Source organism: Ranitomeya variabilis, chromosome 1 (assembly GCF_051348905.1).
Source record: "Ranitomeya variabilis isolate aRanVar5 chromosome 1, aRanVar5.hap1, whole genome shotgun sequence".
In the NCBI taxonomy this organism is placed as follows: domain Eukaryota; kingdom Metazoa; phylum Chordata; class Amphibia; order Anura; family Dendrobatidae; genus Ranitomeya; species Ranitomeya variabilis.
Window position 1 is genome coordinate 94650042 of NC_135232.1, and position 27036 is coordinate 94677077.

General features: G+C 42.9%; 1 protein-coding gene across 2 annotated transcripts in view; it reads right to left on the reverse strand.

Moving 5' to 3' along the window:
• The window catches only part of ADAMTS6 (ADAM metallopeptidase with thrombospondin type 1 motif 6), a 363879-nt gene that overhangs the window by 109155 nt on the left and 227688 nt on the right, over nucleotides 1–27036 (reverse strand). For both annotated transcript variants that reach the window (XM_077286170.1, XM_077286161.1), the window contains 2 exons: nucleotides 25588–25729; nucleotides 12465–12572 (listed from right to left, as the gene is read on the reverse strand). In XM_077286170.1, coding sequence (XP_077142285.1) covers nucleotides 12465–12572; nucleotides 25588–25729 — 250 coding nt within the window. The remainder of the gene's footprint in view (nucleotides 1–12464; nucleotides 12573–25587; nucleotides 25730–27036) is intronic.

The following is a 27036-nucleotide window of genomic DNA, read 5'->3' on the forward strand; positions in this document are numbered from 1 at the left end:
CGCTAAACGGCGTAATGAGAAAAAAAATCGAAACGCCAGATTTACGTTTTTTTGGTCGCCACGACATTGCATTAAAATGCAATAACGGGCGATCAAAAGAACGTATCTGCACCGAAATGCTATCATTAAAAATGCCAGCTCGGCACGCAAAAAATAAGCCCTCACCCGACCCCAGATCACGAAAAATGGAGACGCTACGGGTATCGGAAAATGGCGCAATTTTATTTATTTATTTTTTTGCAAAGTTTGGAATTTTTTTTCACCACTTAGGTAAAAAATAACCTAGTCATGTTAGGTGTCTATGAACTCGTACTGACCTGGAGAATCATAATGGCAGGTCAGTTTTAGCATTTAGTGAACCTAGCAAAATAGGCAAGCAAAAAACAAGTGTGGGATTGCACTTTTTTTGCAATTTCACTGCACTTGGAATTTTTTTCCCGTTTTCTAGTACACGACATGGTAAAACCAATGATGTCGTTCAAAAGTACAACTCGTCCCGCAAAAAATAAGCCCTCACATGGCCAAATTGACAGAAAAATAAAAAAGTTATGGCTCTGGGAAGGAGGGGAGCGAAAAACGAAAACGGAAAAACGGAAAAAGCTCCGGGGGTGAAGGGGTTAAAATTAACCTACGCTTAAAATTATAGACTGTTCATGTCTTTGTCAGTGGGTAAACTTACAAAATCAGCAAGGGATCTGTCAGGACTCTGAACATTTTTTACCTTTTGTGCATTACTGCCCTTTTCCAAGATGGCGTCTTTGGTCTCATGTGCACTGTGTCTTCCTGCTATAAAACTTCAGAGTATTCTGCCTTGCATCCAGCTCCTGATTTCTGTTAACTACCTGCTATACACCTGCTCCTGTGAACCTGTGTGGTGATCCTGCTACTCTGCTCTGAGTTCCTGCTGCATACACAAGTTTCCAGTAATCCTCCATCTGCTGCTCGTGTTTACTTCCATCTGTATATGCTGGACATGTAAGCTGTTGCTGCTTTGCAATAACCTGAGACTATTAACCAGGCCTCCCTGGTTGAGCTAAGATTTGATTTGAACTGCCTAATAAGCTTATCTATCTGTGCCTGGACTAAGACAAGGATTTATTCGTGTCAAGTATCCTCAAGAATAACTGTGCTTCATAGACTTTCTGCTTGATTGCATTTTCCTCTGAAGTTTCATATAGACTGCTAAGCTGCGTTTATTATTTGCACCAAGTGTTGTGGACTTGACTTTCTCTCTGCACCTGTTTGAATCACCATGTGATAATATAGACTTTACCACTTATAAAACTGTGTCCTGTAGTTGTCTTGTTCCACGCAAAGAGTCTCCTGAGTTATCCCCTATAATTATTACAGGATCAAACAATTATTTTCCCCACTGTACACAAAAAAGCCCCATAGACTATAATTGGTGGGTATTTTATTAATTTAAATAAAAGAATGGAACTCTGGTATGAAAATGGACGTCTGAATGTGATCTAACACTGGAATCATACACATTTTTTATGCAGTTATTTGAGCCAAATCCTAAGGGGAATTCAAAAGGAATGGCAAATATAAAATAAGGACTTACCCTTCTCCTCCATGTCTAATCCCCTTCTAGTTTGCATGTATATTTCTATCCTAAGAGACTACAAAGGGAGTGCAACACTGGATTAGAGTGCTCGCCTGTACTGTGCCTGGTCCAGTCCATCTGATGACACCACCATCCAAGGACAGAGTGGGTAAGTAGATTCAGCGTCAAAATATTTAATCATTGAACATAGCATACATGGCCCCTTTAAAGATATTTTGACGTCTCGATGGTTGTTATATTGTGTATCAGGACGCCTCAACCTACGCTGCTGACCGCATTCAGCGTCGCCCAGCATAAAACGGACAATGATATATACGCGACGTCAACGACTAATCAAATATTTGTACAACAGAACTAAGACACCAGTCTCTACATGAAAGAGAAAACACAAGCACCTTACTGTACGATATACAACACACAACGACAGATATTATATATCAGCGCTAGCCACAAAGCTCTGAACAAACGTATAAATAAGGGGGTTTTATGTCCTCCTTAAAAGGCTTTTGTTACATGCGGTAGGGAGGAACTCACAAGCTATACGTCTCATTTTTCGGCATGTGGGCTTAAATACATTTCATCACCCAATTCAAGATGTAAGCTGCCAGTGACAAATGCAAACCCGGATTAAACTGCTCCAAATCTGCGAGCTGCTTATGTTAACCTAAACTATAAATGACCCGTAGTTACCAACTGAAACCAAAGCCTTTTTTTCTCCAAGCCCTGCTTGATTTACAGAAAGTCTGGAGGATGAAGAGATGTTCACAGGGATGTTCTAAATTACTTGGATAATCCCAAAAATTCTGAAAATAACCAATTGCGGAAATAGACATAAAATATACCTATACTAGATAAATAACACAAATACAAAGGTTAACAAATGAAAAAAATATGAATACTTTCCATGATAGAGAATGAAAAATTACAAAAGTTGCCTTGTAGTCGAACCGCCGGCTGATCTTTGACATAAGTAGTCATCAGTACTGTAAGGCTAAACTCCCATAAGGAGTATTTGGTGAGTTTTTGATATAAAATTTCACCTAAATTTGGTTACATGTGTTCTTTTCATTGCATTTGAGGAGACATGAGATTCCTATAAATTCCATCTGCCTTGCTGGAACTCTAAGGCTGCCGTCACACCAGCAGTATTTGGTCAGTATTTTACATCAGTATTTGTAAGCCAAAACCAGCAGTGGAACAAATAGAGGAAAAGTATAATAGAAAGGTAAACACCACTTCTGCAGTTATCACCCACTCCTGGTTTTGGCTTACAAATACTGATGTAAAATACAGACCAAATACTGATTGTGTGACGGCAGCCTAAGACACAGCGTTTTTTTGCGCATGTTCATGGGAACTTAACTTAAGGGTAAGTCCACACATGACAAAATGGCTTCAGAATTTCCAGCAAAAAAAATAAAAAATCTGCAAAGCTTTCAAGTACTAGCAAAGTTTATGTGAATTTTAAAAAAATCTCATCCACACACTGAATATTTTGTGTGAAAATTGACTTGTGGTGCCGATTTTTTAATCTGCAGAATGTCAATTTTTGCAAAATTGAGTAAACAAAATCAACTTCCAAAGATGAGATTAAAAAGGACACTTTGCCAATTTGAGAATGTTACACTGACCACATCATGGGAGTATTGGCTGCAGAGTTCAGCAAAACATAGTTTTCATTTTTTAAAAAAAAATAAAATTTTCCTCTCCTTTGCAGAGATCAGCTTGTACAATTTTTGTTATGATTTATGTTATAGTTCAAATTAGAGTTACCAGAGATTAGTCTATGGGAAAATGTACTTCTTTGCCTGCATGACGTAAGCAGCCAGAAACATACAGGGGAGAAAAGAACACATCCTCCTCTCCTCACTGATCTCTGCAGCCACTTTGTAGAGATACAGAAGAGTCAAGTTATGTATCATTACAAACACTTCCAGATCTCATCTCATGGCAGGCAGTGTGAGGTGAGAGCTGACAGCACTGTAGGATGAGATTTGGAAGTGTTTATAATGACACAACTCACCTCAGCTATATCTCTACACCATAGCTTCAGAGTTAAACAACATTACAAAACATTTTCAAATCTCATCTCAGGTTGCTGTCAGCTCTGACCCTTCTCCCACATTGACTGCTGTGAGATAAGATGAGAAAAAAAGTTTAAAGCCTCACTATGTTATTCAATAACCGGACTGTTTACAATATGGTGTTGCTGTTCCAAGGAGAATCGCTGACCCACAGGTAAAATACGAAGAAAAATTCCAAGTGTCGGCAAATAAAATCTTCAAAGGTTTATTTAAAAACATAAAATTAAAATTCATGGTGATAAATAAGATAACGCTCAGACGCGTTTCAGGCATAAACTGTCCTTGATCACAGTTGCTGCAAAGATGAGTAAGGAGGGCGTATTCTACTAACCCCTGTGTGTTTATGTCTGCTTATGATTGGTCAACCTCATGCAGAAGAAAAAATACACGTGCACAGAGACAAATCTCTGGTAACGTTCAGTTGAATTTTCACAAAAATCATAACCTAAAATTTGACCAGCTAAAATCTCTGCAATGGAGAGGAGAGGAGAAATAAAAACGTTTTATTCAGCTCTGCAACCACTATTCCATGATTTACCAGTTTAACATGCTGAAACTTGTGAAAGGTCCTCTTTAAATAAAACCAAAATGTCAACTACATATTTTGATGCTTAGAATTCTACTCTTTGTGGTGTTCACATGATAGTTGGTACATGCTGGCCACCTCTAGTTACATTTTGTCCTATGTGACAGCAGTAGCTTCTGACTCGTTGTGGCGGTCATATGGGATGAAACATCACCACAGGAAGTCGAGATGCACTGCAACTGACATGGAAATAGCACAGTTTGCAAATAAAGCAGCAGAAGCATTAAAGGGAAACTGTCAGCAGGTTTTTGCTATACAAGCTGAAGACTGCATGCTGTAGAGGTCAAAACACAGATTTCAGGGATGCCTCTCTTTCCAAGCTCCAGGATTTTGTTTGTACAATGATTGTTTTAGCACCAGTAGCTTATTATTGCTGTGACTAACTGGTTCTGTGCCTCCTGTTCTGACACGCCCCCTCCTGTGATAGGCAGCTCACTGTTTCCAGACATTTTATATACAATATATAGCCTTGTGTGGGCGGGGTTAGCTCTTTCAGCTCTGCTTCTTTGCTAAATCTAAAAGCTATGGTTGTATCAGAACGGCTGCACCCAGTAATCTAAGCGATACATTGTTGGATTCAGTTTCTCTTTGGTTACATCTGACGTTCTCCTTTGTAGATCATCATCAAGTCCTGACACTTCCAGAGAAGTAATTTCCACCCATTTCTAGTGTATCAAGATGGAACAAAAGTTGAATTATACAGGACTGGGAGAACATTGGTATGGTAGCTGCAGGAGATCAGTGAGAATGAAAATTGATTCTAACCCCATTAAAGTGTTTTTGAGTAGAGATCGCAATAAAAGTAGTCACAGAGGTACATGGGCCCCATACCCAAGATTAAATTGAGCCCCTTTGAGTAACATCACCACACTCCTATCAACAAAGGTACAACAAGTGGTACTGATGCATGTTAGGTCTCATCTACCTTCCAGCATCCTTAGGTTAATACTCAAACCCTTTTAACCCCTGAATTCCAGTCAGTCTAGCCATTGTAATCTGTGCTCCCACAACACAATTTAAGGATCACATAACCCTTTTTTTCTATCAATAATTAAAGGAATTACCATATATACTCGAGTATAAGCCGACCCGAGTATAAGCCGAGGCACCTACTTTTGCCACGGAAAACTGGGTAAGTTTATTGACTTGAGTTTAAGCCGGATATGCATTGTCCCCTCATCATCCCTGTCCAGCAATGCGTGGCTCCCTTTGTCCTGTCCTGATATGTAGCTCCCCTATCCTGTCCTGGTATGTGGGGCTTGTCATGTCCTGCTATGCGTGGCTCCCTCTGTCCTGTCCTGGTATGTGGCTCTCCCTGTCCTGGTATGTGGCTCCCCCTGTCCTGTTCTGGTATGTGGCTCCCCCTGTCCTGTCATGCGTGGCTCCTTCTCCTTCAATGGACATCTTCAAACAGAGGCTGGACAGACATCTGTGTGAGATGGTTTAGTGACTCCTGCATTGATAAGAAGGTTGGACATGACGACACATGGGTTCCCTTCCAACTCTAACATTCTATGATCCTAAGAAAGGCAGTCTGTCACCAGGTTTTTGCTACCTCATCTGAGAGCAGCAAAAATGAAGGCAGAGAGACCCTGATTAGAACAATGTTTCACTTGTGGCTCAATCAGTTTTTAGTTGCAGCATAGCTCAAAAGCTGTCCCCACCCATACCACAGCATTCTATGACTGAGTCTCTTCTTACCTCAGCACTCCTGATATCTCCAGTATTAGATCAGAATATCCACGGGGAACACATCTTCCTACATAAGTGAGGTGGTCCAGCTTCCTACTGTACATGCTCACAGGCACCGGTCCTATTAATATTCTAGTGTAACAAGACGGAGGCCATTTTGAAGTACTACAATGATTATCTCATTAGCTAAAGTGAGTTTGATATGATAATTAAAAGTATTTCTTTAATGTTTCTATTTTTTGGAAAACAAGGTTAACAAAGTTCAAAATAACGCACATGTTAAACATTCATTCTTTCCTTCCAGTTGGTAAACACATATATTATTTTTTTTTTTAAAATTGGCAACGATTCTTAATAGAAAAAAAACAGCAGAGTGTTTCAGACTCAAACTTTATTCTGCATATTATACCAGTTATCAAAACCACAAGGTATGTGGGTAGCTGACTACAGTCCATCTGCTTTGTATCCAGGCAATAGCTTTGCATCATAATGCAAGCCAAAAATTAACAACAAGAAAAATACAGTCTGCTGATAGAAAGGTCTGTCTGCAAACCAGAAAAGGAGAAAAATAGCAAGGTTTTTTTTTTTTTTTTTTTTTTTTTTTTTTTTTTAAATACAAGCGGAAAATAAATATATTGCGGAAAAAAAAATTATAATGAAACACTCTGTTACAGTTAGAGACAAGAAATCAATCTCATGAGCAAATGTTCTAAATCCAAATAATAAAACCAGTGCTCACCGCGTTCTCTACAACCGTATCTAACGAATGATGAATTAAGTGAGCACGCCTTGCTAACAAAAAGTGTCCCAAGTCAGAGTCAGCACGAAAAAGACTAAGTGGAAGTACGGCAGGCCTTGTGAATGAAGCCATCAGCAAGAATTAATAGAGGGTGACAGCGGCTCAAAAGCTCTCTCTTTTTTTCTTATTTTTAGTACCAGGTTGAAAGTCAAGATGCAGAATAGTCTTTGTTGGAGTCAGCCCAGTCAATATGGTCAGTGCTAAAAACTGATGACAGGAATCAACATTAAGATCACTACAATGTAAATGTCTGATCAATGGACAGCTGAGTTTTAGTACAGGAGCCTCTCTGGTGGAACCAAGAAGACTGAAGGCTAGAGATCCATGCTCACAGAGCGCTGGCCCATGGAGTCCATACCTCTCCATATTAAATGGATATTATTGAGTTATTACCAATCTAATTAATATGTGATTACTAACTAGATCAATGTAAATGCTAAAGGCGATGCCCCCAACCACCATAATAAGGGACTTTTGTCCATTGCCTCAAGAAAGCAGCAAAAGGAGCGGAATAGTGCAACAGGTAATGAATAGATATGAGCGAGTATGTTCGGGTTCCCTCTTATCCGGCAAGTTATAGCACTTCCCGAATAAGCTGCAGAGGGAACCCGGATACATGGAGCGCGCCGGCTAATCAGCTGTTCAGCTCCGCAGCTGCATGTGTCACGGCTGTGTGACAGTCACAACACAAGCATATAGTATAGCGCTATGCAAAAGCCCTTATACTTACAGAAAATTGGCAGAAGACTGTACATATACATAAATTGAAATACTATATTATGTAATCAGGTATGAGAAACAGCTGTACCGTGCTATGCACAGCTCCAGTCCGTGGCATAAAATGAAAAGACTGCCCACAGCATATCGGACTGGGCCTTGAATTATGGTGACATGTTTTGCCACTCCTTGACTGAAGGAACTATTATTTCCTCTCCAAACCTTTCGGTCCAGTTGCGCAACCTCTACCACTTTATTTCATTTAGATAGAGGTGCCCTGCCTGGTGCAGCCACAGGGATAAAACCAATGAGTGATGGGTCCCAGCTTTCTCTCCAAAGACCTTGCACCAGCCTCATGGTCTGGCTTTATGGCAGCTCTGCATCTATTCCCACTATCTGCACCACCGGTATGCAAAAAACAAACTTATTGTTATTTATTTTATTACTTATTATCCTCACTTATATAGCACCATCATATTCTGCAGCACTTTACACACATTATCATCACTGTCCCCACTGGAGTTCACAGTCTAAATTCCCTATCAGGATGTCTTTGAGGTGTGCGAGGAAAATGGAGAACCCAGAGGAAACCTACAAAAACACGGGGAGAAAATATAAACTCCTTGTAGATGTTGTACTTGGTGGGATTTGAACCCAGGACTCCAGTGCAGCAAAGGAACAGTGCTAACCACTGAGCCACTGTGCTGCCCCTTTAGTTGCAAACTGAATCTTCAGATACATAGATACAGTGCCTTGTGAAAGTATTTACACCCCAATCCACATTGGCTTTTTTCGTGTTTTGCTAACTCACAAACTGAAATTACATTTTTATTTTTTTTTTTTGGAGGGTGTGCATCAGTTCATGCCAAGATCATCCCTACAACTGTGATCATTTGGTTTTCTTTTCATTGTGAAGCAAACAACAAATAGGATAAAATAACTGAAAACTTTAGTGTGCTGTTATGATCTGGTGACCTTGGAGCCGCATGAAACTTTCTCTGGAGACGGTGGAACCTGTACTGACCGCAATCCTGAACTAACACCGCAACTAGAAGTAGCCGTGGGGTGTGCCTAACACACCCTAGACACCTCGACACAGCCGGAGGACTAAATACCCCTATAGATGGAAATGGGAATGCTATCTTGCCTCAGAGCAGACCCCCAAAGGATCAGCAGCCCCCCACAAATAATGACTGTGAGTAGGAGAAGAATAGACACACGCAGGTAGAAAACAGGATTTAGCAGGAGAGGCCACTCTAGCTAAATAGGAAAGGATAGGACAGATAACTAGGCGGTCAGTATTAAAACCCTTCCAAAAATATCCACAGCAGATAATACAAAAAGTTCCACAATCTAACTAAAGACATGGAATGTATATCTGCCACTCCAGAGAATCCAGCAAGACTGAGAAAATACTGACACAATCTAAGCTGGACAAGAAAACACAAAGAATAGCACTGAATTGTGAAGCACACAACATGTGTGCCACAGGGAAAAAGAACCAGACACTTATCTTTGCTGATTTGGCAGAAAGGCAGGAGGAACCAGGCAGAGGTCCTACACCTCCCAACAACAATTGACAACTGGCAAGGACTAATGAATCCTGCACGCCTAAATACCCCAGTCAGATCTGCAATCAGCAGATACACCTGACCAGGGCTGTAACTCAGGGGCAACTGCATTACCACCTATAAACACCGGAGGGAGCCCAAAAGCAGAATTCACAACAGTGTGCATAACTTTTCACCCTCTAAAGTCAGCACATTGAAGAGCTTCCTTTTGCAGCAATTACCGCTGGATAAGTCTCTATGAGCTTCCCAAATCTTGCCACTGGGATTTTTGCCCGTCCCTCAAGGCAAAACTGCTTCAGCTCCTTCAAGTTAGATAATTTTCTCTGGTGAACAGCAATCTTCAAGTCCGAACACAGATTCTAAATTAGATTAACGTTTGGACTTTGATTACCGTATTTTTCGGACTACAAGACGCACTTTTTCCCCCCAAAAAAAGGGGGGAAAATGGGGGGTGCGTCTAATAGTCGCAATGCAGGCTTACCGTGGCGGTAGAGGTACGGTGGCAGAGGTGCGGCGGCAGAGGTGCAGCGGCAGACGTGCAGGGATGAGGAGGTGCAGTGAGCGGGGTCCCTTTCCCCGGTGAGGTGATGCAGCAGCCCGGTAAGCAGCAGAGCCGGGTGAATCCTGTTGTTAGCGGTGGTGGCGGCCATCTTCCGGAGGCCGCGCGTGTGCAGATGGAGCGCTCTGCTTCCCGGGGCTTCAGGAAAATGGCCGCGGGATGCCGCGCGTGCGCAGATGGGGATCGCGGCGGCCATTTTCCTGAAGTTCTTGGCTTCAGGAAAATGGCCGCTGCAATCTCCATCTGCGCACGTGCGGCCTCCCGCGGCCATTTTCCTGAAGCCCTGGGAAGCAGAGCGCTTCATCTGCGCACCCGCGGCCTCAGGAAGATGGCCGCCACCACCGCTAACAACAGTATTCACCCGGCTCTGCTGCTTACCGGGCTGCTGCATCACCTCACCGGGGAAAAGGACACCTCTGACGCCATACCTCTGACTGCGCCTCCTCATCCCAGCACCTCCTCATCCCAGCACCTCCTCATCCCAGCACCTCTGCCGGTAACCACTGCTGCAACCCTCCCATGGACACCAGGCTGTGGCGTCGCCCACCTAAGCAGGAAGGGACCCTGCTCAGGTGCACGCCGTACCGCATCACCCCACCTCTGCCGACACCTTGCCTCCTGTGACCCTGCTCTGCCACCGCCAGCCCTCAGGTAAGATACTGTAAATTCGGACAATAAGACGGACCCCCATCTTATAAAAAAAATCTTTTTTTCTGCAATTTTCACCCCAAATTTGGGGTGCGCTATTGGTCCGGTGCGTCTTATAGTCCGAAAAATACGGTAGGTCACTAAAAAACATTTACACATTTCCCCTTAAACCACTCGAGTGTTACTTTAGCAGTATGCTTTGGGTCATTGTCTTGTTGGAAGCTGATCCTCTGTCCCAGTGTTAAATCACTGACAGAAACAGGTTTTTCTCAATAACATCCCTGTATTTTGCACCATTCATATTCTCCTTGACTCTGACCATTTTCCCTGTCCTTGCTGCCCGAAAAACATCCCCACAGCATGATGCTGCCACCAGCATGTTTCACAGTAAGGATGGTGTTCTTGGGGTGATGAGCTGTTTTGGTTTGGCGTTAGACATATTGTTTACCCTAGTGGACAAAAAGTAAACTTTTGCTCTCCTCTCCCCACAGCATCTTCCTCCAAATGAGTATTACAATTTTTGTGAGTGGTAATGCCTTTATTCTGCCCACTCTTCCATAAAGGCCCCCTCTATGGCGTGTACAGTATATTGTGGTCATATGGATAGATACTCCAGTCTCTGAGAACTCTTCAGCTCCATCTGAGTTACCTTTGGTGTCTGTGCTGCCTCTCTGATTAATGTCCTCCTTGCCCAGGCTGAGAGTTTTGGTGGAAAGCCCTCTCTTGGCAGGTTTATTATGGTACTATGTTCTTCCATTTGATGATAAGGGATTTGTTTGTGCTCTGAGGGATCATCAGAGATTGGGATTTTAATTTTTTTAAATGTATAACCCAATCCTGACTTGTACTTCTCAATAACTTTATCCCAGACTTGTTTGGAGATCTCCTTGTCTTCATGGTGTTGCTTGATTAGTGGTGTCTCTTGCTTAATGATGTTGCAGACTCTGTAGCCTTTTAGAAAAGGTGTGTATATACTGACCAACAAGTGATACTTAGATTACACTCAGGTGGTCTTCCTTTCACTAAGCGTATGATTTATGAAAGTAATTGTCACGACCACAAGGGTCAGTCCAGCGGACAGCACAGCAAACACCAACAACGGAATGGGAAAAGGGGAAGGAAAGCCCTAATAGTAGGGAACAAGGGATGGGGCACCTCCTAACAGCCTGTGCCTATCCCTAAGCTCCCCCGTAACGCCCTATGCGTGTCCTTCCCCCCGCCGCCATCACAAACCTGGTCCCTAGCTGTCAACTCACTTAACCCTGGCTAGTGCACTGGCCGGCAAGGACGCTAGCCTCACCACTGCAGATGATACAAACACAGGGAATAGTGACAAGCACGAGACAGACAGGGAAAATACATAAGTAACTTAGCTCTAGGCACCGCTGCCAAGCTACACTCCACCGAGGACATGGAAACAAGACCCCAAACTCCACAGAATTAACTGATTCAGCGCTGACACCAGAGAGCTGCACACTCCAGGTCTGGTCTATATAAAAAAACTATCACCAACAGTCAGCTGATGCATCATTTGACTATTTAAAGGATGGCGGGAGTGGTCATCACCCACATCAGTTGTCTTAGCAACTCAGCAGCTTGGAGCAAGGAAAAATTACATTAACCCTTGCTGGCACGAAAGCAAAAAACAACTTTTAAATAAAAAGGAGAGCCAGAGGGGTCACAAATCCAAAAATGGATCGTGACAGTAATTACTTGCACCAGAAATTTTTAGGGGCTTTAACGCAAAAGGGGAGAATACATATGCACATGCCAATTTTTAGTTACTTGATCCCATAAATTTAATTTATGCCTATATATTTTTATCAATTCACTTTTCAAACTTAGACTATTTAGTGTTGATGCATCACACACAAACTGGATTACAAAAATATTTAAACACAGGTTGTAATGTAATAAAATAGGTAAAAAGCCGAGGGGGTGAATATTTTTGTGAGCCACATAGATAGCCGACTGCTGGGCTCATACAGTTTGATCAAAATATACATTATGAACATCAAGTGTATAAATAAAATAATGCAATCAAAATTCTACATTTTCATAAATGTCAGAGTACGGTATATGGTTGCTTGTACACCAGTGCACTGCAGGAATCTGCACCTGTTTAATTTTTCCAGGACGTGTTTCCAATTCATTAGATATTATATAGATATAACACAACTGTACTAGCAATCAGTCAGGATGAGGGAGAAATATATAAAAAATGTATAACAAACTTGCCCCTTTTTCGATGCTCCCAGTCTGACACAGAGTCCCCTCCGCGGCAGGAATGCTGTTGGTTACACATCTGTTACTTTTGCTCAGACACCAGAGCTCTCTACACACTTCCTAGGAAAGAAGGCAGAAGCAAGTTGGTCAGAATTATAGATACAAAGGGTGAATATGGGGGGCTAGAACCGTCACATGAATACAATACAATCCCTTTACAATTTAACGTGCAAACATAAACTTTATTAATTCGGATGGAATGTTAAAAACTCATCGAACCTTGAAAAAAGTGACAAAGTGTCCTTTGGTTCTCATCCTGACCGAGTGACCCTCGTTCACCCATGCAATGCATGTAACAGCAGTTTCGGTTTTTCCAAGACTTGACACCTAATTACTTTACAAATGTAATGGATTTGACAAAATACAATAATTTATTTTTCTTTTCCAAAAGAACAGTGGCTTTCTCTTCAATCAGTGTAGGGGGTAACACAGCATTACAGTTCTGATGAAATTGGAAACCGTGCAATGCATGATGGCGGCAGAGCAGTTATAGTTTTATTACAGGACGGCAAAACAAAACAAGGAACAAAAATTTCACACAATTTATCTAATTGTTCAGGGATTTCAGAAAAGAACTTCGGGATGATTTTCAAAACATTTACTAGTAAAACCAAAATACAGCAAGCAAGCGATCTAAGCATTTCATTGCCCATAGAAATAAATGTGCTATGTGATGTACGAGTATCACATCTGTCTTCAAACTGGCTCTTCAGTCTGGCTAAGCCTATCGAATGCCTTTTTTCTCCAACAACACACAAAAACTTTTCCATCTTACCAATCCAGAAAAAAACGTCTCTAAATTTCTATTTTTTTTTTAGCCAAAAATGAAACAATATGTTGTTTGTTTTTTTTTTAACAGAGCATTTTTTTTTTTTTTTTTTGGGAGGGGGGAGCGTGGGTTTGGTAAGCCAAAAATGCACAATTTTCTCATGGTTTTTTTTTTTCGGATGACCAAAAATAAGTGCATTTATGGTACATGTGATAGTATTGGGGATTTCAAATATGTGGGGATTTTATTAGTGATTTTTTTTATTCTATTTTTTTGGTTTTTATATTCCTTAGAGGCACTAATGTACCAGTACACTGTGCACTGAGATATACACCAGCACCTGTGATTGAATATCACTGGTATGTGCTCTAACGAGCTGTTACAGTATTCACCTCTGGTAGAGACAGGTGAGACCAGAGAAAATGGCACCACCACCTCTTGTACTGTGCTGCGATCAGGGCAATGCATGCACAATCATCTTGATGTAGTATTTCATGGTACATTAACTACTTATGGCCATGCTCAAACTAGCTAACAGGGGGACAGGCAAATCCACCTGTGCAGAACTGGCCCCCTCACATCCCAAGATGAGCAGTGCTTGGCACAGTACACTAGAAGCAATATATACAGACAAAGGCAACATCTCATCATTTTGTTAAAGTACCTGGTGTACTATATAGAAACAAAAGCTCCGATTCATCCAACTTCAGTAAGTTGCTCATGCTCATCAGGATCATCTGACAATGGACTACACAAATCTAACTCTAGTTGGAAGAATGGAGCAAGATTTCAAGTGTAAGGAAAGCCATAACACGCCATGAATTCAACGAACCCATCCAGCCCCAGACCTACCCACTTTGCTGGACCTCTGGGAAATTGGCGTGAGAACTCCATGAGTCAACATTTTAGTGCATCAAATTTTGTGCCAAGATTTGCAATTTTTCAAAGCTCTTCACACCATTCATGTATAAAAGCTTTGATGAATTGAGATCACATGAAAAAAAAATCAGTAGCCGACCACATAATGGAGTTGGTTACTGGTGGGCCCCTAACACCCCAGGCCTACACTGCGTAAACCCACAGAAACAGCCGGCTTCCAGTTTCCTGACCCTAACTAATCAGCCTCATGGTCATATATGTGGTCAGGACTTTGGTCAGGAGACCTGTGCTCAGCCTGGAAATAGCAGTTTAAGAGCTGAAGAGTGGGCCCTCAGAATCAATGTTACTAGTGGGCCCCTTAACATTCTAGTTCATCTTGCCTATGGCCCTTGATGCACTTTTATTTCAGGCAAAACTCATGTTCACAATCAATGGGAAACAAGTGTAATTCAAAATTTAGGTTTTCGATAAAAAAATGGAGAAAAATAATTACGTAAGCCAAAATCAAAACAACAGAAAAAAGGCAAAGTATTTGCAAAGTTACCCTAAATTTATGTAGAATTTTTCAGCCACCTGTAGTTCTCGACAACATTGTTGGTGGCCATAAAGAAATGCCTTCAATCTATTCCGCCACTCAAAGTACCTTTTCGATGTGGGATTTCCACCAATGGCAACATTGACTTTTCGCTTGTTTTACTGTTCGGCAGTTTAATAAAACATGAGAATAATAGCAGGCAGTTGACATAAAATCTATTATTGCACAGTATAAATCAAATTGCTTCCTGAAGTTTACGTGACGACTCTTTCAACATCCAGGCAGGAGGCTGAAACAACTTTGAACAAAAAAATGTCTGCCAGGTGTTTAAAAATGCCCCGACAAGACCGACAGCAATTATACACAAGTAACGCGCAGCCACGGCACAAACTATTCACCGTAATTATAACGCTCAAATGACTATGGGCCCAACGAAAATACATGAAACTCCTGACGTTACATGAAAGTGGCAGAGATTATTACCCAGCGCGGAAGATGGCAGCCGGAATATTGGTCAATTATAAACAAATGAAAAAAAAAAAAAAGAAAGTCTGGGACAAGTTAATTATAATGCCTGGAGTTTTCCTGCCCTGAAGGAAATACTCAACTTAGTGTAGCCTTTGTTCTAGTAGAGGAGTGTTCCCCGACTAGCTGTATTCTCATTATCCTATCAGTAACATCTTTTAACAGCTGTTATCAATAAAACAGCTTGGAGCAATTGCAGAAAGTCAACCCGCGAAGGTCAAGGAGCAGAACTTTATTTTTTATTAATATAAAATTTTCAAGTAGTAAAACTTGCGTACTGTAAAAAAAAAAAAAAAAAGTGCGCACAGGAACCCAAAAAATCAAAATAGCTTTTTTTAAAAAGGGAAATTGAAGACATTTAAGTAAATATTGAGGGATAATTCCACTATAATGACACACTCACATATCAGTAATTTTCTCATAAAAGACAGATTTGTCATCAGTGGTTTGGACCCAATCATCAGCGTTTGGTCTTTGTGTCACTTCTTACTTATTTTCACGTGCAGCTTTTTTAATGCAAATTACAAGAAGCTTTTTATCACACCAGCAAAAGCTATTAGATTTCATAACTCTCATGCAAACGCTTGTTTTTTTTTTTTCCATTCCTAACAATTTGAGAATTACATAGTTTTTTAAATCTGCAGCATGTTAATTCTTGCAGCATTATTTGCTGTATTTTTGGTGAATAAAATTTACTTTTTTTGTAACATGTACTGAAAACAAAGTACAAGTAAGAAAGTGAAGTGGAGTGCAAGGCACCTGATTCTTTATAGGAAATCTGTCAGCAGGTTTTTGCTACCTCAACTAAGAGAAGCAAGATATAGGCAAAGAGACTCTGAATCCAATGATGTGTCACTTAAATTACTGGGTGCAGCCGTTCTGATACCATCAGAGTTTTTAGATTTAGCAATACAGTAAGTAGCATAAAGTAATCCAGGATCCAGAATCTTTTGGTGTCCATGTAAACTATAGCAACTTGCTAATTCGCAGAGGTCGCCAGAGCGACTGGGACCGGCAGGTAAAGGGCTCGCCGACACCAGAAAATACTTCAGCTGGATGTGCACCGTCGGACGCACGTTCAGGTGAAGTGTATTGCGGCGCACAGACCAGTCGGGTCTGTAAGCAGTAATACACGCTGACGGACATTTAGTGGCCAGCAGCTGATGACGGTGTGCACGTGACTGGGGGCGCAGGGCAATGACATCATGAGTTCCCATTGCTTGCATGCTAAAGTCAGCTGCCGGCTTTAGAAGAAGACTCCGTGCGGTGAGGGAGCAGAGGGAAGGCGAGACTGTATAAGGGTATGTGCACACGTAGAAAGGAGCTCTGCGGATTTATGCGCAGCAGATTTCAGAAATCCGCAGGTAAAAGGCACTGCGTTTTACCTGCGGATTTACCGTGGTTTTATGTGGATTTTGTGCGGATTCCACCTGCGGATTCCTATTGTGGAGCAGGTGTAAACCGCAGCGGAATCCGCACAAATAATTGACATGCTGCGGAATGTAACCCGCAGCGTTTCCGCACGTTTTTTTTCCGCAGCATGGGCACTGCGGACTGCGGTTTTCATAGGCAGGGCCGGTTTTAGGCAAAGTGGGACCCTAGGCAAAGTTTAAAATGGGGCCCCAAATGCTAACATACTGCACATCACACAGAAGCATAGTATATAGCCCTGCCCACATAGTAGTATATAGCACTGCCACGTAGTATATAGCACAGCCCATACAGTAGTATATAGAACAGCCCACACAGTAGTATAGAGCACAGCCTACCCAGTAGTATACAGCACAGCCTACCGAGTAGTATACAGCACTGCCCACACAGTAGTGTACAGCACAGCCTACCCAGTAGTATACAGCACTGCCCACACAGTAGTATAAAGCACAGCCTACCCAAAAGTATACAGCACTGCCCACACAGTAGTATACAGCACTGCCCACACAGTAGTATACAGCACTGCCCACACAGTAGTATACAGCACAGCCTACACAGTAGTATATAGCACTACCCACACAGTAGTATACAGCACTGCCTACACAGTAGTATACAGCACTGCCTACACAGTAGTATACAGCACTGCCCACACAGTAGTATACAGCACTGCCCACACAGTAGTATACAGCACTGCCCACACAGTAGTAAACAGCACAGGAACAGCCCACATCCCCCCTTCCCTCCCGAGAATGGCTCCACAGTCCAGAAAAAAAAACAAAAAAAAAAAACACACAAGCTCCTCACCTCTCCACACGTGCCCTCGCTGCTCCCTGCTCCTGTCTAAGCAGCTGCCGCTGCTCTGCCTGGGACACAGTGAGTGCGTGCGCACCCGCTGTGTCAGAGGCAGAGCGGGGAATAATGGGAGAGGGTGCGTCAGGTGACGCTCTCTCCTCCATCATTGCATTGAACTGTACCGGCAGACGCCGGTATAGTTCAATGCGGCGGGGAAGTCGGCGCTGGTGGCAGGCGGGCCCCCCTGCCTCACAGGGGCCCCATAGCGGCTGCGTGACTTGCAGGGGGGAGAGGGGGCCCCAGGCAGCTGCCTGGTCTGCCTGCCCCTAACGCCTGCCCTGTCCATAGGTTTACATTGTACGGATCCGCAGCAAAATCAGCAACGTGTGCACATAGCCTTAGTTTATTTTTTCTATCCATTATTGAACACTGGCAGAACGGGGACATATGAGCCAGGATGGGGCCAGGATGAGGGACATATATACCAGGATGGGGCAATCCAAATCTTACAGCGGGGCCCATCAGACTCTAGATACGCCACTGCAAGTCTCAATTGCAGCATCTTACTAAAATATCTAGCAAAGCATTGGGATGAAGGAGGCATAATTGCAGCACATTTTAGAGAAAGTTCACAGTAGCAGCCACATGTCTGAATGACAAGGAAGAAATAGCAGGCAATTATGTTCCTCTCACCGAGGAGAAGTCAGGTGAGATGACAGCAGTGGGGGGCTGCAAAAAGCTTTTAAATGTTACATGATCACTGGAGAATCTCTCATCACAAGATGAGAAAATGATTCAAGGATTTCAGATCGACTGGAACAAGTAGAAATTCTACGCTTTTGGAAACACTGTACTGATCAGGTCGACTCAACAAGTTCACAAATGCTAAATCTGAGAACTTTTGTCCTATAATGTCCCCACCAGCAGTCTGATTGTATATCCTAATCTTGTCCAGGATAAGAGGATAGAACGGTGGCAAATAAATAGTTAAGGGTCACGAATATAAACCCAGGGGGCGGTAAAATAAAGGCGCCCATGGCCATAAGGCTAGGGACACACGAGCGTATTTTATCTCATCTGAAACAATTGGGTCAATTATGCAAATCACAGTCTGATCAAACTCTGATCAGTGTCATCACAGTGAGATCCGATTCTCTCAGATGTGGACAGGGGCTGACTGGCCCAGGTGGCAAAGAGGCAAATGCCCCCCGGGCCACTCCCCCAGCAGCTGTTCAGGGCCGGCTGCCTGGTGGTGGATACAGCCACACAGCAAATTGTGCGCAGCCATGTCCGCTGTATTGTGATGCGGTCGGCAGCAGACACAGCCGCATCACAGTTAGCACACACGTCTGCGCTGGGGCCGGGAGCTATACTTGGCTGTCACCTTGATGGCTGCACAGCTTCTGCTCCCTTCATGTTCTCTATACTTCCAGGTTAGGTGTCGAACATGTGCGATGGCGTCATCACGTACGCACCGACATGTCCCGAAAGCTAGAAGCAGAGAGGTGCTGCAGGGGAGCGACTGGTGAGGTAAGTATGAAAAACATTTTTGTTTTCTTTATAAAATAAATTTAATAGTGGGTAACGGCAAGTGATTAAGTGGGGGGGGTGTAAGGAGACTGCATATGATGGAATTTGGGGGTTAAAGGAGACTGCACATAATGGAGTGAGGGGTAAGTGGGGCTGTACATGATGAAGGGGGAGTGGGGCTGTACATGATGAAGGGGGAGTGGGGCTGCACATGATGAGGGGGAGTGAGACTGGACATGATGGAGTTTAGTGGATAAAGGAGACTGCACATGATGAAGTGGGGAGAGTGGGGCTGTACATGGTGGAATGGGGCCGCACGTGATGATGTGGGGGTAAGGGGGATTGCGCATGATGAAGGGAGAGTGGGGCTGCACATGATGAAGTAGGAGGGAGTAAGGGGGACTGCATATGATGAATTGGGGGTTAAGGGGGACTGCACATGATGAAGTGGGGGGTAAGGTGAACTACACATGAAGTGGGGGGTAATGGGGACTGCACATGATAAAGTGAGGGGTAAGATGGACTGCACATGAAGTGGGGGTAAGGGTGACTGTACATGATGAAGTGGGTGGGTAATGGGGACTGCACATGATAAAGTGGGGGGAAGGGGACTGCAAGACTGCACATGATGAAGTGTGCCTGAGGTGGGACTGCTCATGATTAAATGGAAGGGGGATAGGGGGCTGCAAATGATGAAGGGGCACTGCAGGTGAAGCGAGGGGGTGATAGGGGACTGCAATGAATGAAGTAAGGGGACTTCAAATTAAAGTGGGGGGACTGCAAATGATGAATTCAGTGTGAGGGACAGGGGACAGCAATTTAATTGAAGGTGGGGGTGGGGAGAGCAAATTATCATTGAAGAGGGGGTGGGGAGAGCAAATGATCATTGAAAAGGGGTGGGGAGAGCAAATGATGATCTAGGGGGAGAACAAATAATGAATTTTAAGGGTGGGGGAGTAAATGATGTATTGAATGTGGGGTAGAGCAGTTGATAATGAATAGAGGGTGGGAGAGAAAGACATGACAATGAATTGGGGCGGGAGGGGCATGTAACTATAATGAATCGGAGTTAAGGTACCTTCACACGAAGCGACGCTGCAGCGATAGCGACAACGATGCCGATCGCTGCAGCGTCGCTGTTTGGTCGCTGGAGAGCTGTCACACAGACCGCTCTCCAGCAACCAACGATGCCGAGGTCCCCGGGTAACCAGGGTAAACATCGGGTTGCTAAGCGCAGGGCTGTGCTTAGTAACCCGATGTTTACCCTGGTTACCGGCGTAAAAGTAAAAAAACAAACACTACATACTCACCTGCGCGTCCCCCAGCGTCTGCTTCCTGACACTGACTGAGCTCCGGCCCTAACAGCACAGCGGTGACGTCACCGCTGTGCTTTCACTTTCACTTTAGGGCCGGCGCTCAGTAAGTGTCAGGAAGCAGACGCTGGGGGACGCGCAGGTGAGTATGTACTGTTTGTTTTTTTTACTTTTACGCTGGTAACCAGGGTAAACATCGGGTTACTAAGCGCGGCCCTGTGCTTGGTAACCCGATGTTTACCCTGGTTACCAGTGTAAAACATCGCTGGTATCGTTGCTTTTGCTGTCAAACACAACGATACACGGCGATCGGACGACCAAATAAAGTTCTGAACTTTATTCAGCGACCAGCGACATCACAGCAGGATCCTGATCGCTGCTGCGTGTCAAACTAAACGATATCGCTAGCCAGGACGCTGCAACGTCACGGATCGCTAGCGATATCGTTACAAAGTCGTTTCGTGTGAAGGTACCTGTAGGGTTAGAGTGGTAGGTACATAGTGGGGGGCTTTGAGGATTAAGTGACTGGTAATGAATTGGGGGAAAGAGTACAGGTGCTAATTAATTTATATATTAAATGGGGAAAGTGGCTATTTATAGTTAGTGGGTGCACAGTGGTGGATTATAATTTATATTTGGAATGGTGGGTTAATAATAATAAATAATAATTATAATTTATTTCTATAGTGCCAACATATTCCGCAACACTTTACATTTTAGAGGGGACTTGTACAGACAATGGACATTAAGCATAACAATAAACACATAGATCAACAGATACCAAAAGGAATGAGGGCCCTTCTCGCAAGCTTACAATCTATGAGATTGCATAATAACCAATTATATATTGATTGTGGGTGCACCTCTGTATTCAGATGTGTAGTGTAGAAGAAAGGGAAAAAGTGGGGAATGTGCACTGGAAGCCGTGCTCTAGGTAACTGTTATTTTGTGCAGAGACGAGTCCTGGCTGGAAAAGTGACGGCGGTCTGTGCTGGATGAAAATTTAAAGCAAAGATGAAGGAGTTCAGCTAGAGACGTCACTAGTGAGTCAGTGTATTACCTATACACTGTATGTTATATACAAAGCTCCTGTGTATAATGTCACTGGCAGTGGTGATCACTGTATTACCTGTACACCGACACCTTATACAGATCTCCTGTGTATAATGTCATGAGTGATCACTGTATTATCTTTACACTGACAGTAAATACAGAGTTTCTGTATACAATGGCACTTAGCATTGTGATTTTTTTAAAATTAATGATCAGTATTGTAGTATACAAGTTGCAAAAGGTGTACACTCCCTGACAGAAGTAATGTCGCTTATCCATGTTATGTAAATAAAAGCTTATAACCTGATGTTAAATTCATCCATTGGTTGTATAAATTATTCGTTTGAAAGTTGAAACCCTCCAAAATGTGGTTTAGGTTACGAAAAAAAATTGGCATCAATGCAGAAATATTTGTCAGTTAATGGACACAGAATGGTCAGATTTTAGCAAGACAAAAGTTTTGTCGCCTGGTCATATAATGCACCCAATCCTAGTTTACATCCTCACGTGTGCTCAGTAAATGATCGGTTAATTAGTGTGTGTGTATAAAAAGGTCTGGGGTGCTGGGTTTCTTCACTTGAACTGCAACTTAGGCTCTGACAACATGCCAAAAATCCACCCTGCGACCAAGGCCTGGATTTTCAAGAGACCAGATGCACTGCAGAGGTGGCAGGCACCTTTAATGTGTCTCAGCGTCAAGTACAAAGAATTAAAAAAAGATTTGAAGAGACTGGAGATGTGTTTGATAAGCCCAGGTGCGGCAGACCCCCGCAAGACAACTGCTCAGGAGGAATGTTTTTTGGTTAGAAAATCCAAAAGCAAGCCCCTCTTCCAATGCAGCAGAGCTCCAACAGGCCTGGTCACTTCAAGTCCCTGTGTCAACTAGAACAGTGTGTATGATTCTGTCTCGAAATGGCCTCCATGGTGGAATCAGGCCCAGAAGCCAGCACTAAACAAAAGGCAAATAAAAAACCGTGTGAGATTTGCAAAGCCCCACATCCTGCTAAACAGATGGACGCTGGAATAGTGGCAGAAGGTGGATTTTTCTGATGAATCTTCAGTAGAATTACACCACAGCCACCGCAAATACTGCAGGAGACCTACTGGAGCCCGTATGGCTCCAAAATACACCCAGAAAATAGTTAAATTTGGTGGTGGAAAGATCATGGTCTGGGGTTACATTCAGTATGGGGGTGTGCAAAACGTTTGCAAGGTGGAAGGCAATATCAATAGCCTAAAATATCAAGAAGTATTAGCTACTTCTTATATTCCAAATAATAAAAGGGGTCAAATTCTGCAGCAAGATGGTGCTCCATCTCATACATCCATCTCTACAACAAAGTTCCTCCAGGCAAAAAAGATCAAGGTGCTCAAGGACTGGCCAGCCCAGTCACCAGACATGAACATCATTGAGCATGGTTGGGGTAGGATGAAAGAGGAAGCTTGGAAGACAAAACCAAAGAATCAAGATGAACTCTGGGAGGCATGGAAGACTGCATTCTTTGCTATTCCTGATGACTTCATTAATAAATTGTATGAATCATTGTTGAACCGCATGGATGCAGTCCTTCAAGCTCATGGAAGTCCCACAAAATATTAAATATGACTCTAATAGCACCACAACTTCATTCACCAATGTTATGCAACATATATTTGCATTTTAAGTTAATTATTTGTTTGAATATCACATTACTTTCTGTGGGCGTCAAAACTTTTGTCTTGCCAAAATTTGACCATTCTGTGTCCATTAACTGATCAATATTTCTGCATTAATGTCAATTTATTTTCTTAACCTAAACCACATTTCGGAGGGTTTCAGCTTTCAAAAGAATAATTTATACAACCAATGGATCAATTTAACGTCAGGTTATAAGCTTTTATTTACATAACATGGATAAGTGACATAACTCCTGTCAGGGAGTGTATGGTGGCATCATTGGTCTTTGTATAGAGTGTAGTTTCATGTAGAGGTAATGGTGATATTATAATATGTATTCACTGTGTAGTGGTGATAGTACTAGGCACTGTGTAGCCGTATTGTTGTATGTATGTTTGTAAGTATGCTCCGTTATGGCACCATATCTAAGCAGTAAGCTTGGTTCTGGTACTGTATCAATGTAGTAATCTAGATTATGGTACCGTATGTATGTCGTAATCTCGGTTCTGCTCCAGTTTCTATGTAGCAGGCTTGGTTCCATGTAGTAGACTTATTAAGCTCGGTTCTGCTCCCTTATGTCTGTAGTAAGCTCGGTTCTGCTCCCATATCTCTGTAGTAAGCTTGGTTCTGCTCCCATATCTCTATAGTAAGCTCTGTTCTGCTCCCATTTCTCTGTAGTAAGCTCTGTTCTGCTCACATATCTCTGTAGTAAGTTCTGCTCTGTTCCCATATCTCTGGAGTAAGCTCGGTTCTGCTCCCATATCTCTGCAGTAAGCTCGGTTCTGCTCCCATATCTCTATAGTAAGCTCTGTTCTGTTCCCTTATCTCTGTAGTAAGCTTGGTTCTGCTCCCATATCTCCGAGTAAGCTCGGTTCTGCTCCCATATCTCTGTAGTAAGCTCTTTTCTGCTCACATATCTCTGTAGTAAGCTCCGTTCTGTTCCCATATCTCTGGAGTAAGGTCGATTCTACCATATCTCTGGAGTAAGCTCTGTTCTGCTCACATATCTCTGTAGTAAGCTCCGTTCTGTTCCCATATCTCTGGAGTAAGCTCCGTTCTGCTCCCATATCTCTGTAGTAAGCTTCGTTCTGCTACCATATCTATGCAGCAAGCTCCGTTCTGTTCCCATATCTGTGTAACAGCCTGTTTTTAAAGCCCATTATCTCTGCTACTTTAATGCAGTGGCCAGATATAAGCAGGGAAAAGGAGGGCCACCGCCTTGTGATTGCCCCCCAGGCGGAAAAGTGCCAGCCAGCCCCTGGATGTGGATCAGGCTCGGTGCAGACAACCGAATGTTTTCTCATCCGAATCCGGTTAATTGAACAAACTTTGAGCATATGATGATTTGTACAGAGTGTCAGCAAAGTGTGATCCGATTCTTTCAGATGTGGATTAGATGGAGAAAAACAAATCCCGCCGTCTTTTCCATTGTATCAGTCTGAGGAATTCGGACTGCACTCTGTGGTCATCTGAGTGCAGTCCAATGTTTCCTACACACTCATTGACTTACATGGCCAATTGCAACCTGATTATCGGATCAAACTTGGACACGCTGCAATTTTTTTTCCCAGTCCTGCTCGATACAAGCAAAAAAATCAGACATGTGCGTGGCCCCATAGCATCTAAGCGTGACTTAATGTTTTGTCAGTTCACACTCGAAGCAATAATATGGTCATGTACACGTGCCCTTAGACTAAAGTCAGCTGATCCCATGGACATTGGGGGCTCCTCCTAACTCTCCCCTGACAGGTGTTGTCTGGCGAGCAAAGACTCCAGCCTCATTCATTGCAGCCGCCCATCCTTTTGTTCTCCGCAGAGATAAGCCACTGATGGAGGAGTCCGCCGGCGGCTCTCTAATGCGGTTACAATATTACATCCATTTTATACTCCTGGGTTATGCCGTATGACATGTCACTGCACTTGTGAACAGAACTTAAAACATTTTTACAAAAAATCATAAACCGACCGCTCTCATCCTGATCCCTTTATTTTTCCAAACCAACTAAACTCAGATTACCAATTAAAAAGGAAACTTTATATTAATGAAATAGGAACATCTGGAAACCACAAAGGACGTGAGAGGGGATGCAGACGCCGACACATAGCGGGAACACACCTAGGAAGTTGGCCTTTTGGGCATCACTAATTAACGAGAACATCTTAAAGCAGCGTGATAGAAATACATAAAGACAGAAATTACAGAAAAATCACCAAGACATTGAAATTTAATGATGCGGGAAGAAAATGTCAGAATTAATTATGGATGTCAATGTGGATTTGAGCTGTTAATGTATAGAGGATAATGTGATGTCACTACAGAAACACCAGTGACTCCTCATGACTTCACTGTCATCCAATTGAAAACAGCTTCCTCATGTGTAATGTTTTCCTTCTGGAGGAGGATAATGGACGGGACTGGTCACATGCAGTCTGTGATGATGGCTCTACTAATAAGTGGAGGAGGAAAACCTGCAATACCTATATAATCGTAAGTGCCATAAAGTCACATCCAAAGCAACAAAGATGAAGTGGACAACCCCCTTAAGAGGATTACAGCCGAGGCAATGAGAATAGAGATGACAATTTCTTACCCCATATTTACATTGACGAGATGTTGCTCCATACTGAAAACGGCACTGCTCATCAGCATCGTAGACTTGACCTGGAGCCACTGCAGGGTACACAAAGTCACGTTTTGGAGGTTCGTTGTCAAGACATGTTCCCCGGCCTGAACTGGTTAACACAGAACAGAATTAGGACTGATACACTTGGGCTATTACTAATCATACTTTTAGTAAAATGAAGCAATGACTACTTTCGGCACAACCATACGTAACCACACTGGAGAGTAAGTACAGTTTATTGAAGGAGGGCTTCCACCTGTATCACTGGACCGTGCTTTTCTCAGGATATCACCCGGTTTACATGTTGCTGTATAGGAAACGATCCTAGTGTCATTACTTTGGCCAATTAATGCTATAATCCACATGTAGACATATCAGACAGTGAGAAAAATTGACCAACCTAATAAACTGTAAAGTTCCCAAGAATCAAAGACAACCTCTCGGCAGGATTTTGTAATGTAAAGACATGGCTGTAATACTGATTACACTGATACCTTTGGTGAAGAAACCCACTTTTTGGTTTTTCTTTAATGATCATTTGAAGTTTTCTGCTAATTAGAGCTCGGTGCACAGGGGTCGGACTGTACACTGGGTCTTCTCCTCCATCTGTGATTCCCCAGCCCTTGTGCCTGCCTCCGGTCTGTGAATGACTTGCCTCCTCTAAAATCTTAGCAGTGACCTGCCATTCAAAAACTTGAGGCAGTCAGAGGGGAAGGGGAATCATTAACAGAGGAGAAGACCTAAGTAGTAGAAAATTTCTAATGCTGATTACATAAAGCCACAAAGAAGATCTCTTCACCAAAGTATCAACGTAATCAGTATTACAACGACATTACAGCCATGTCTTCACATTACAAAATCGTGCTGACAGGTTCTCTTTAAGTAACTACTCCCAATAGAAAAAAAAATTATCTACCACAGTGCAAGTACATAAAGTACCAAAGGTGTTCTCCCATTTCATAATCTCATATAGTAGATGGGATCAAAGTTCTCAGCAATACCTGAATGGGTAATCAGTTTTCTATTGCAAGGACACCTTTGTATAGGACATGGGGGTTCTTTTGCACCCCTAAGGAAACCTTCCCAAACATAGACATTAAAACTATGGGTGTTGGGGACTAATCGAAGTCTTGGAGATGGTAGTGGGAGGTTCGGATTATTGAGGATGTTAATCTTAGGACATTAGCAGAACAGAGGGCATGGGTAGGGTGGTAGACTGAGACAAGAGAGGAGATGTAGGGTAGTGCTAAACCATGGAGCGCTTTGTGGGTGAGCGTGATAAATTTATACTGAGCTCTGGAGCGGGTGGGTAACCAGTGCAATAACAGGCACAGGGTAGAGGCATCGGTGTAGCAGTTGGTGAGGAATATGATCCTGGCTGCAGAATACAAACACATCATGCATGATTTGCCTCCG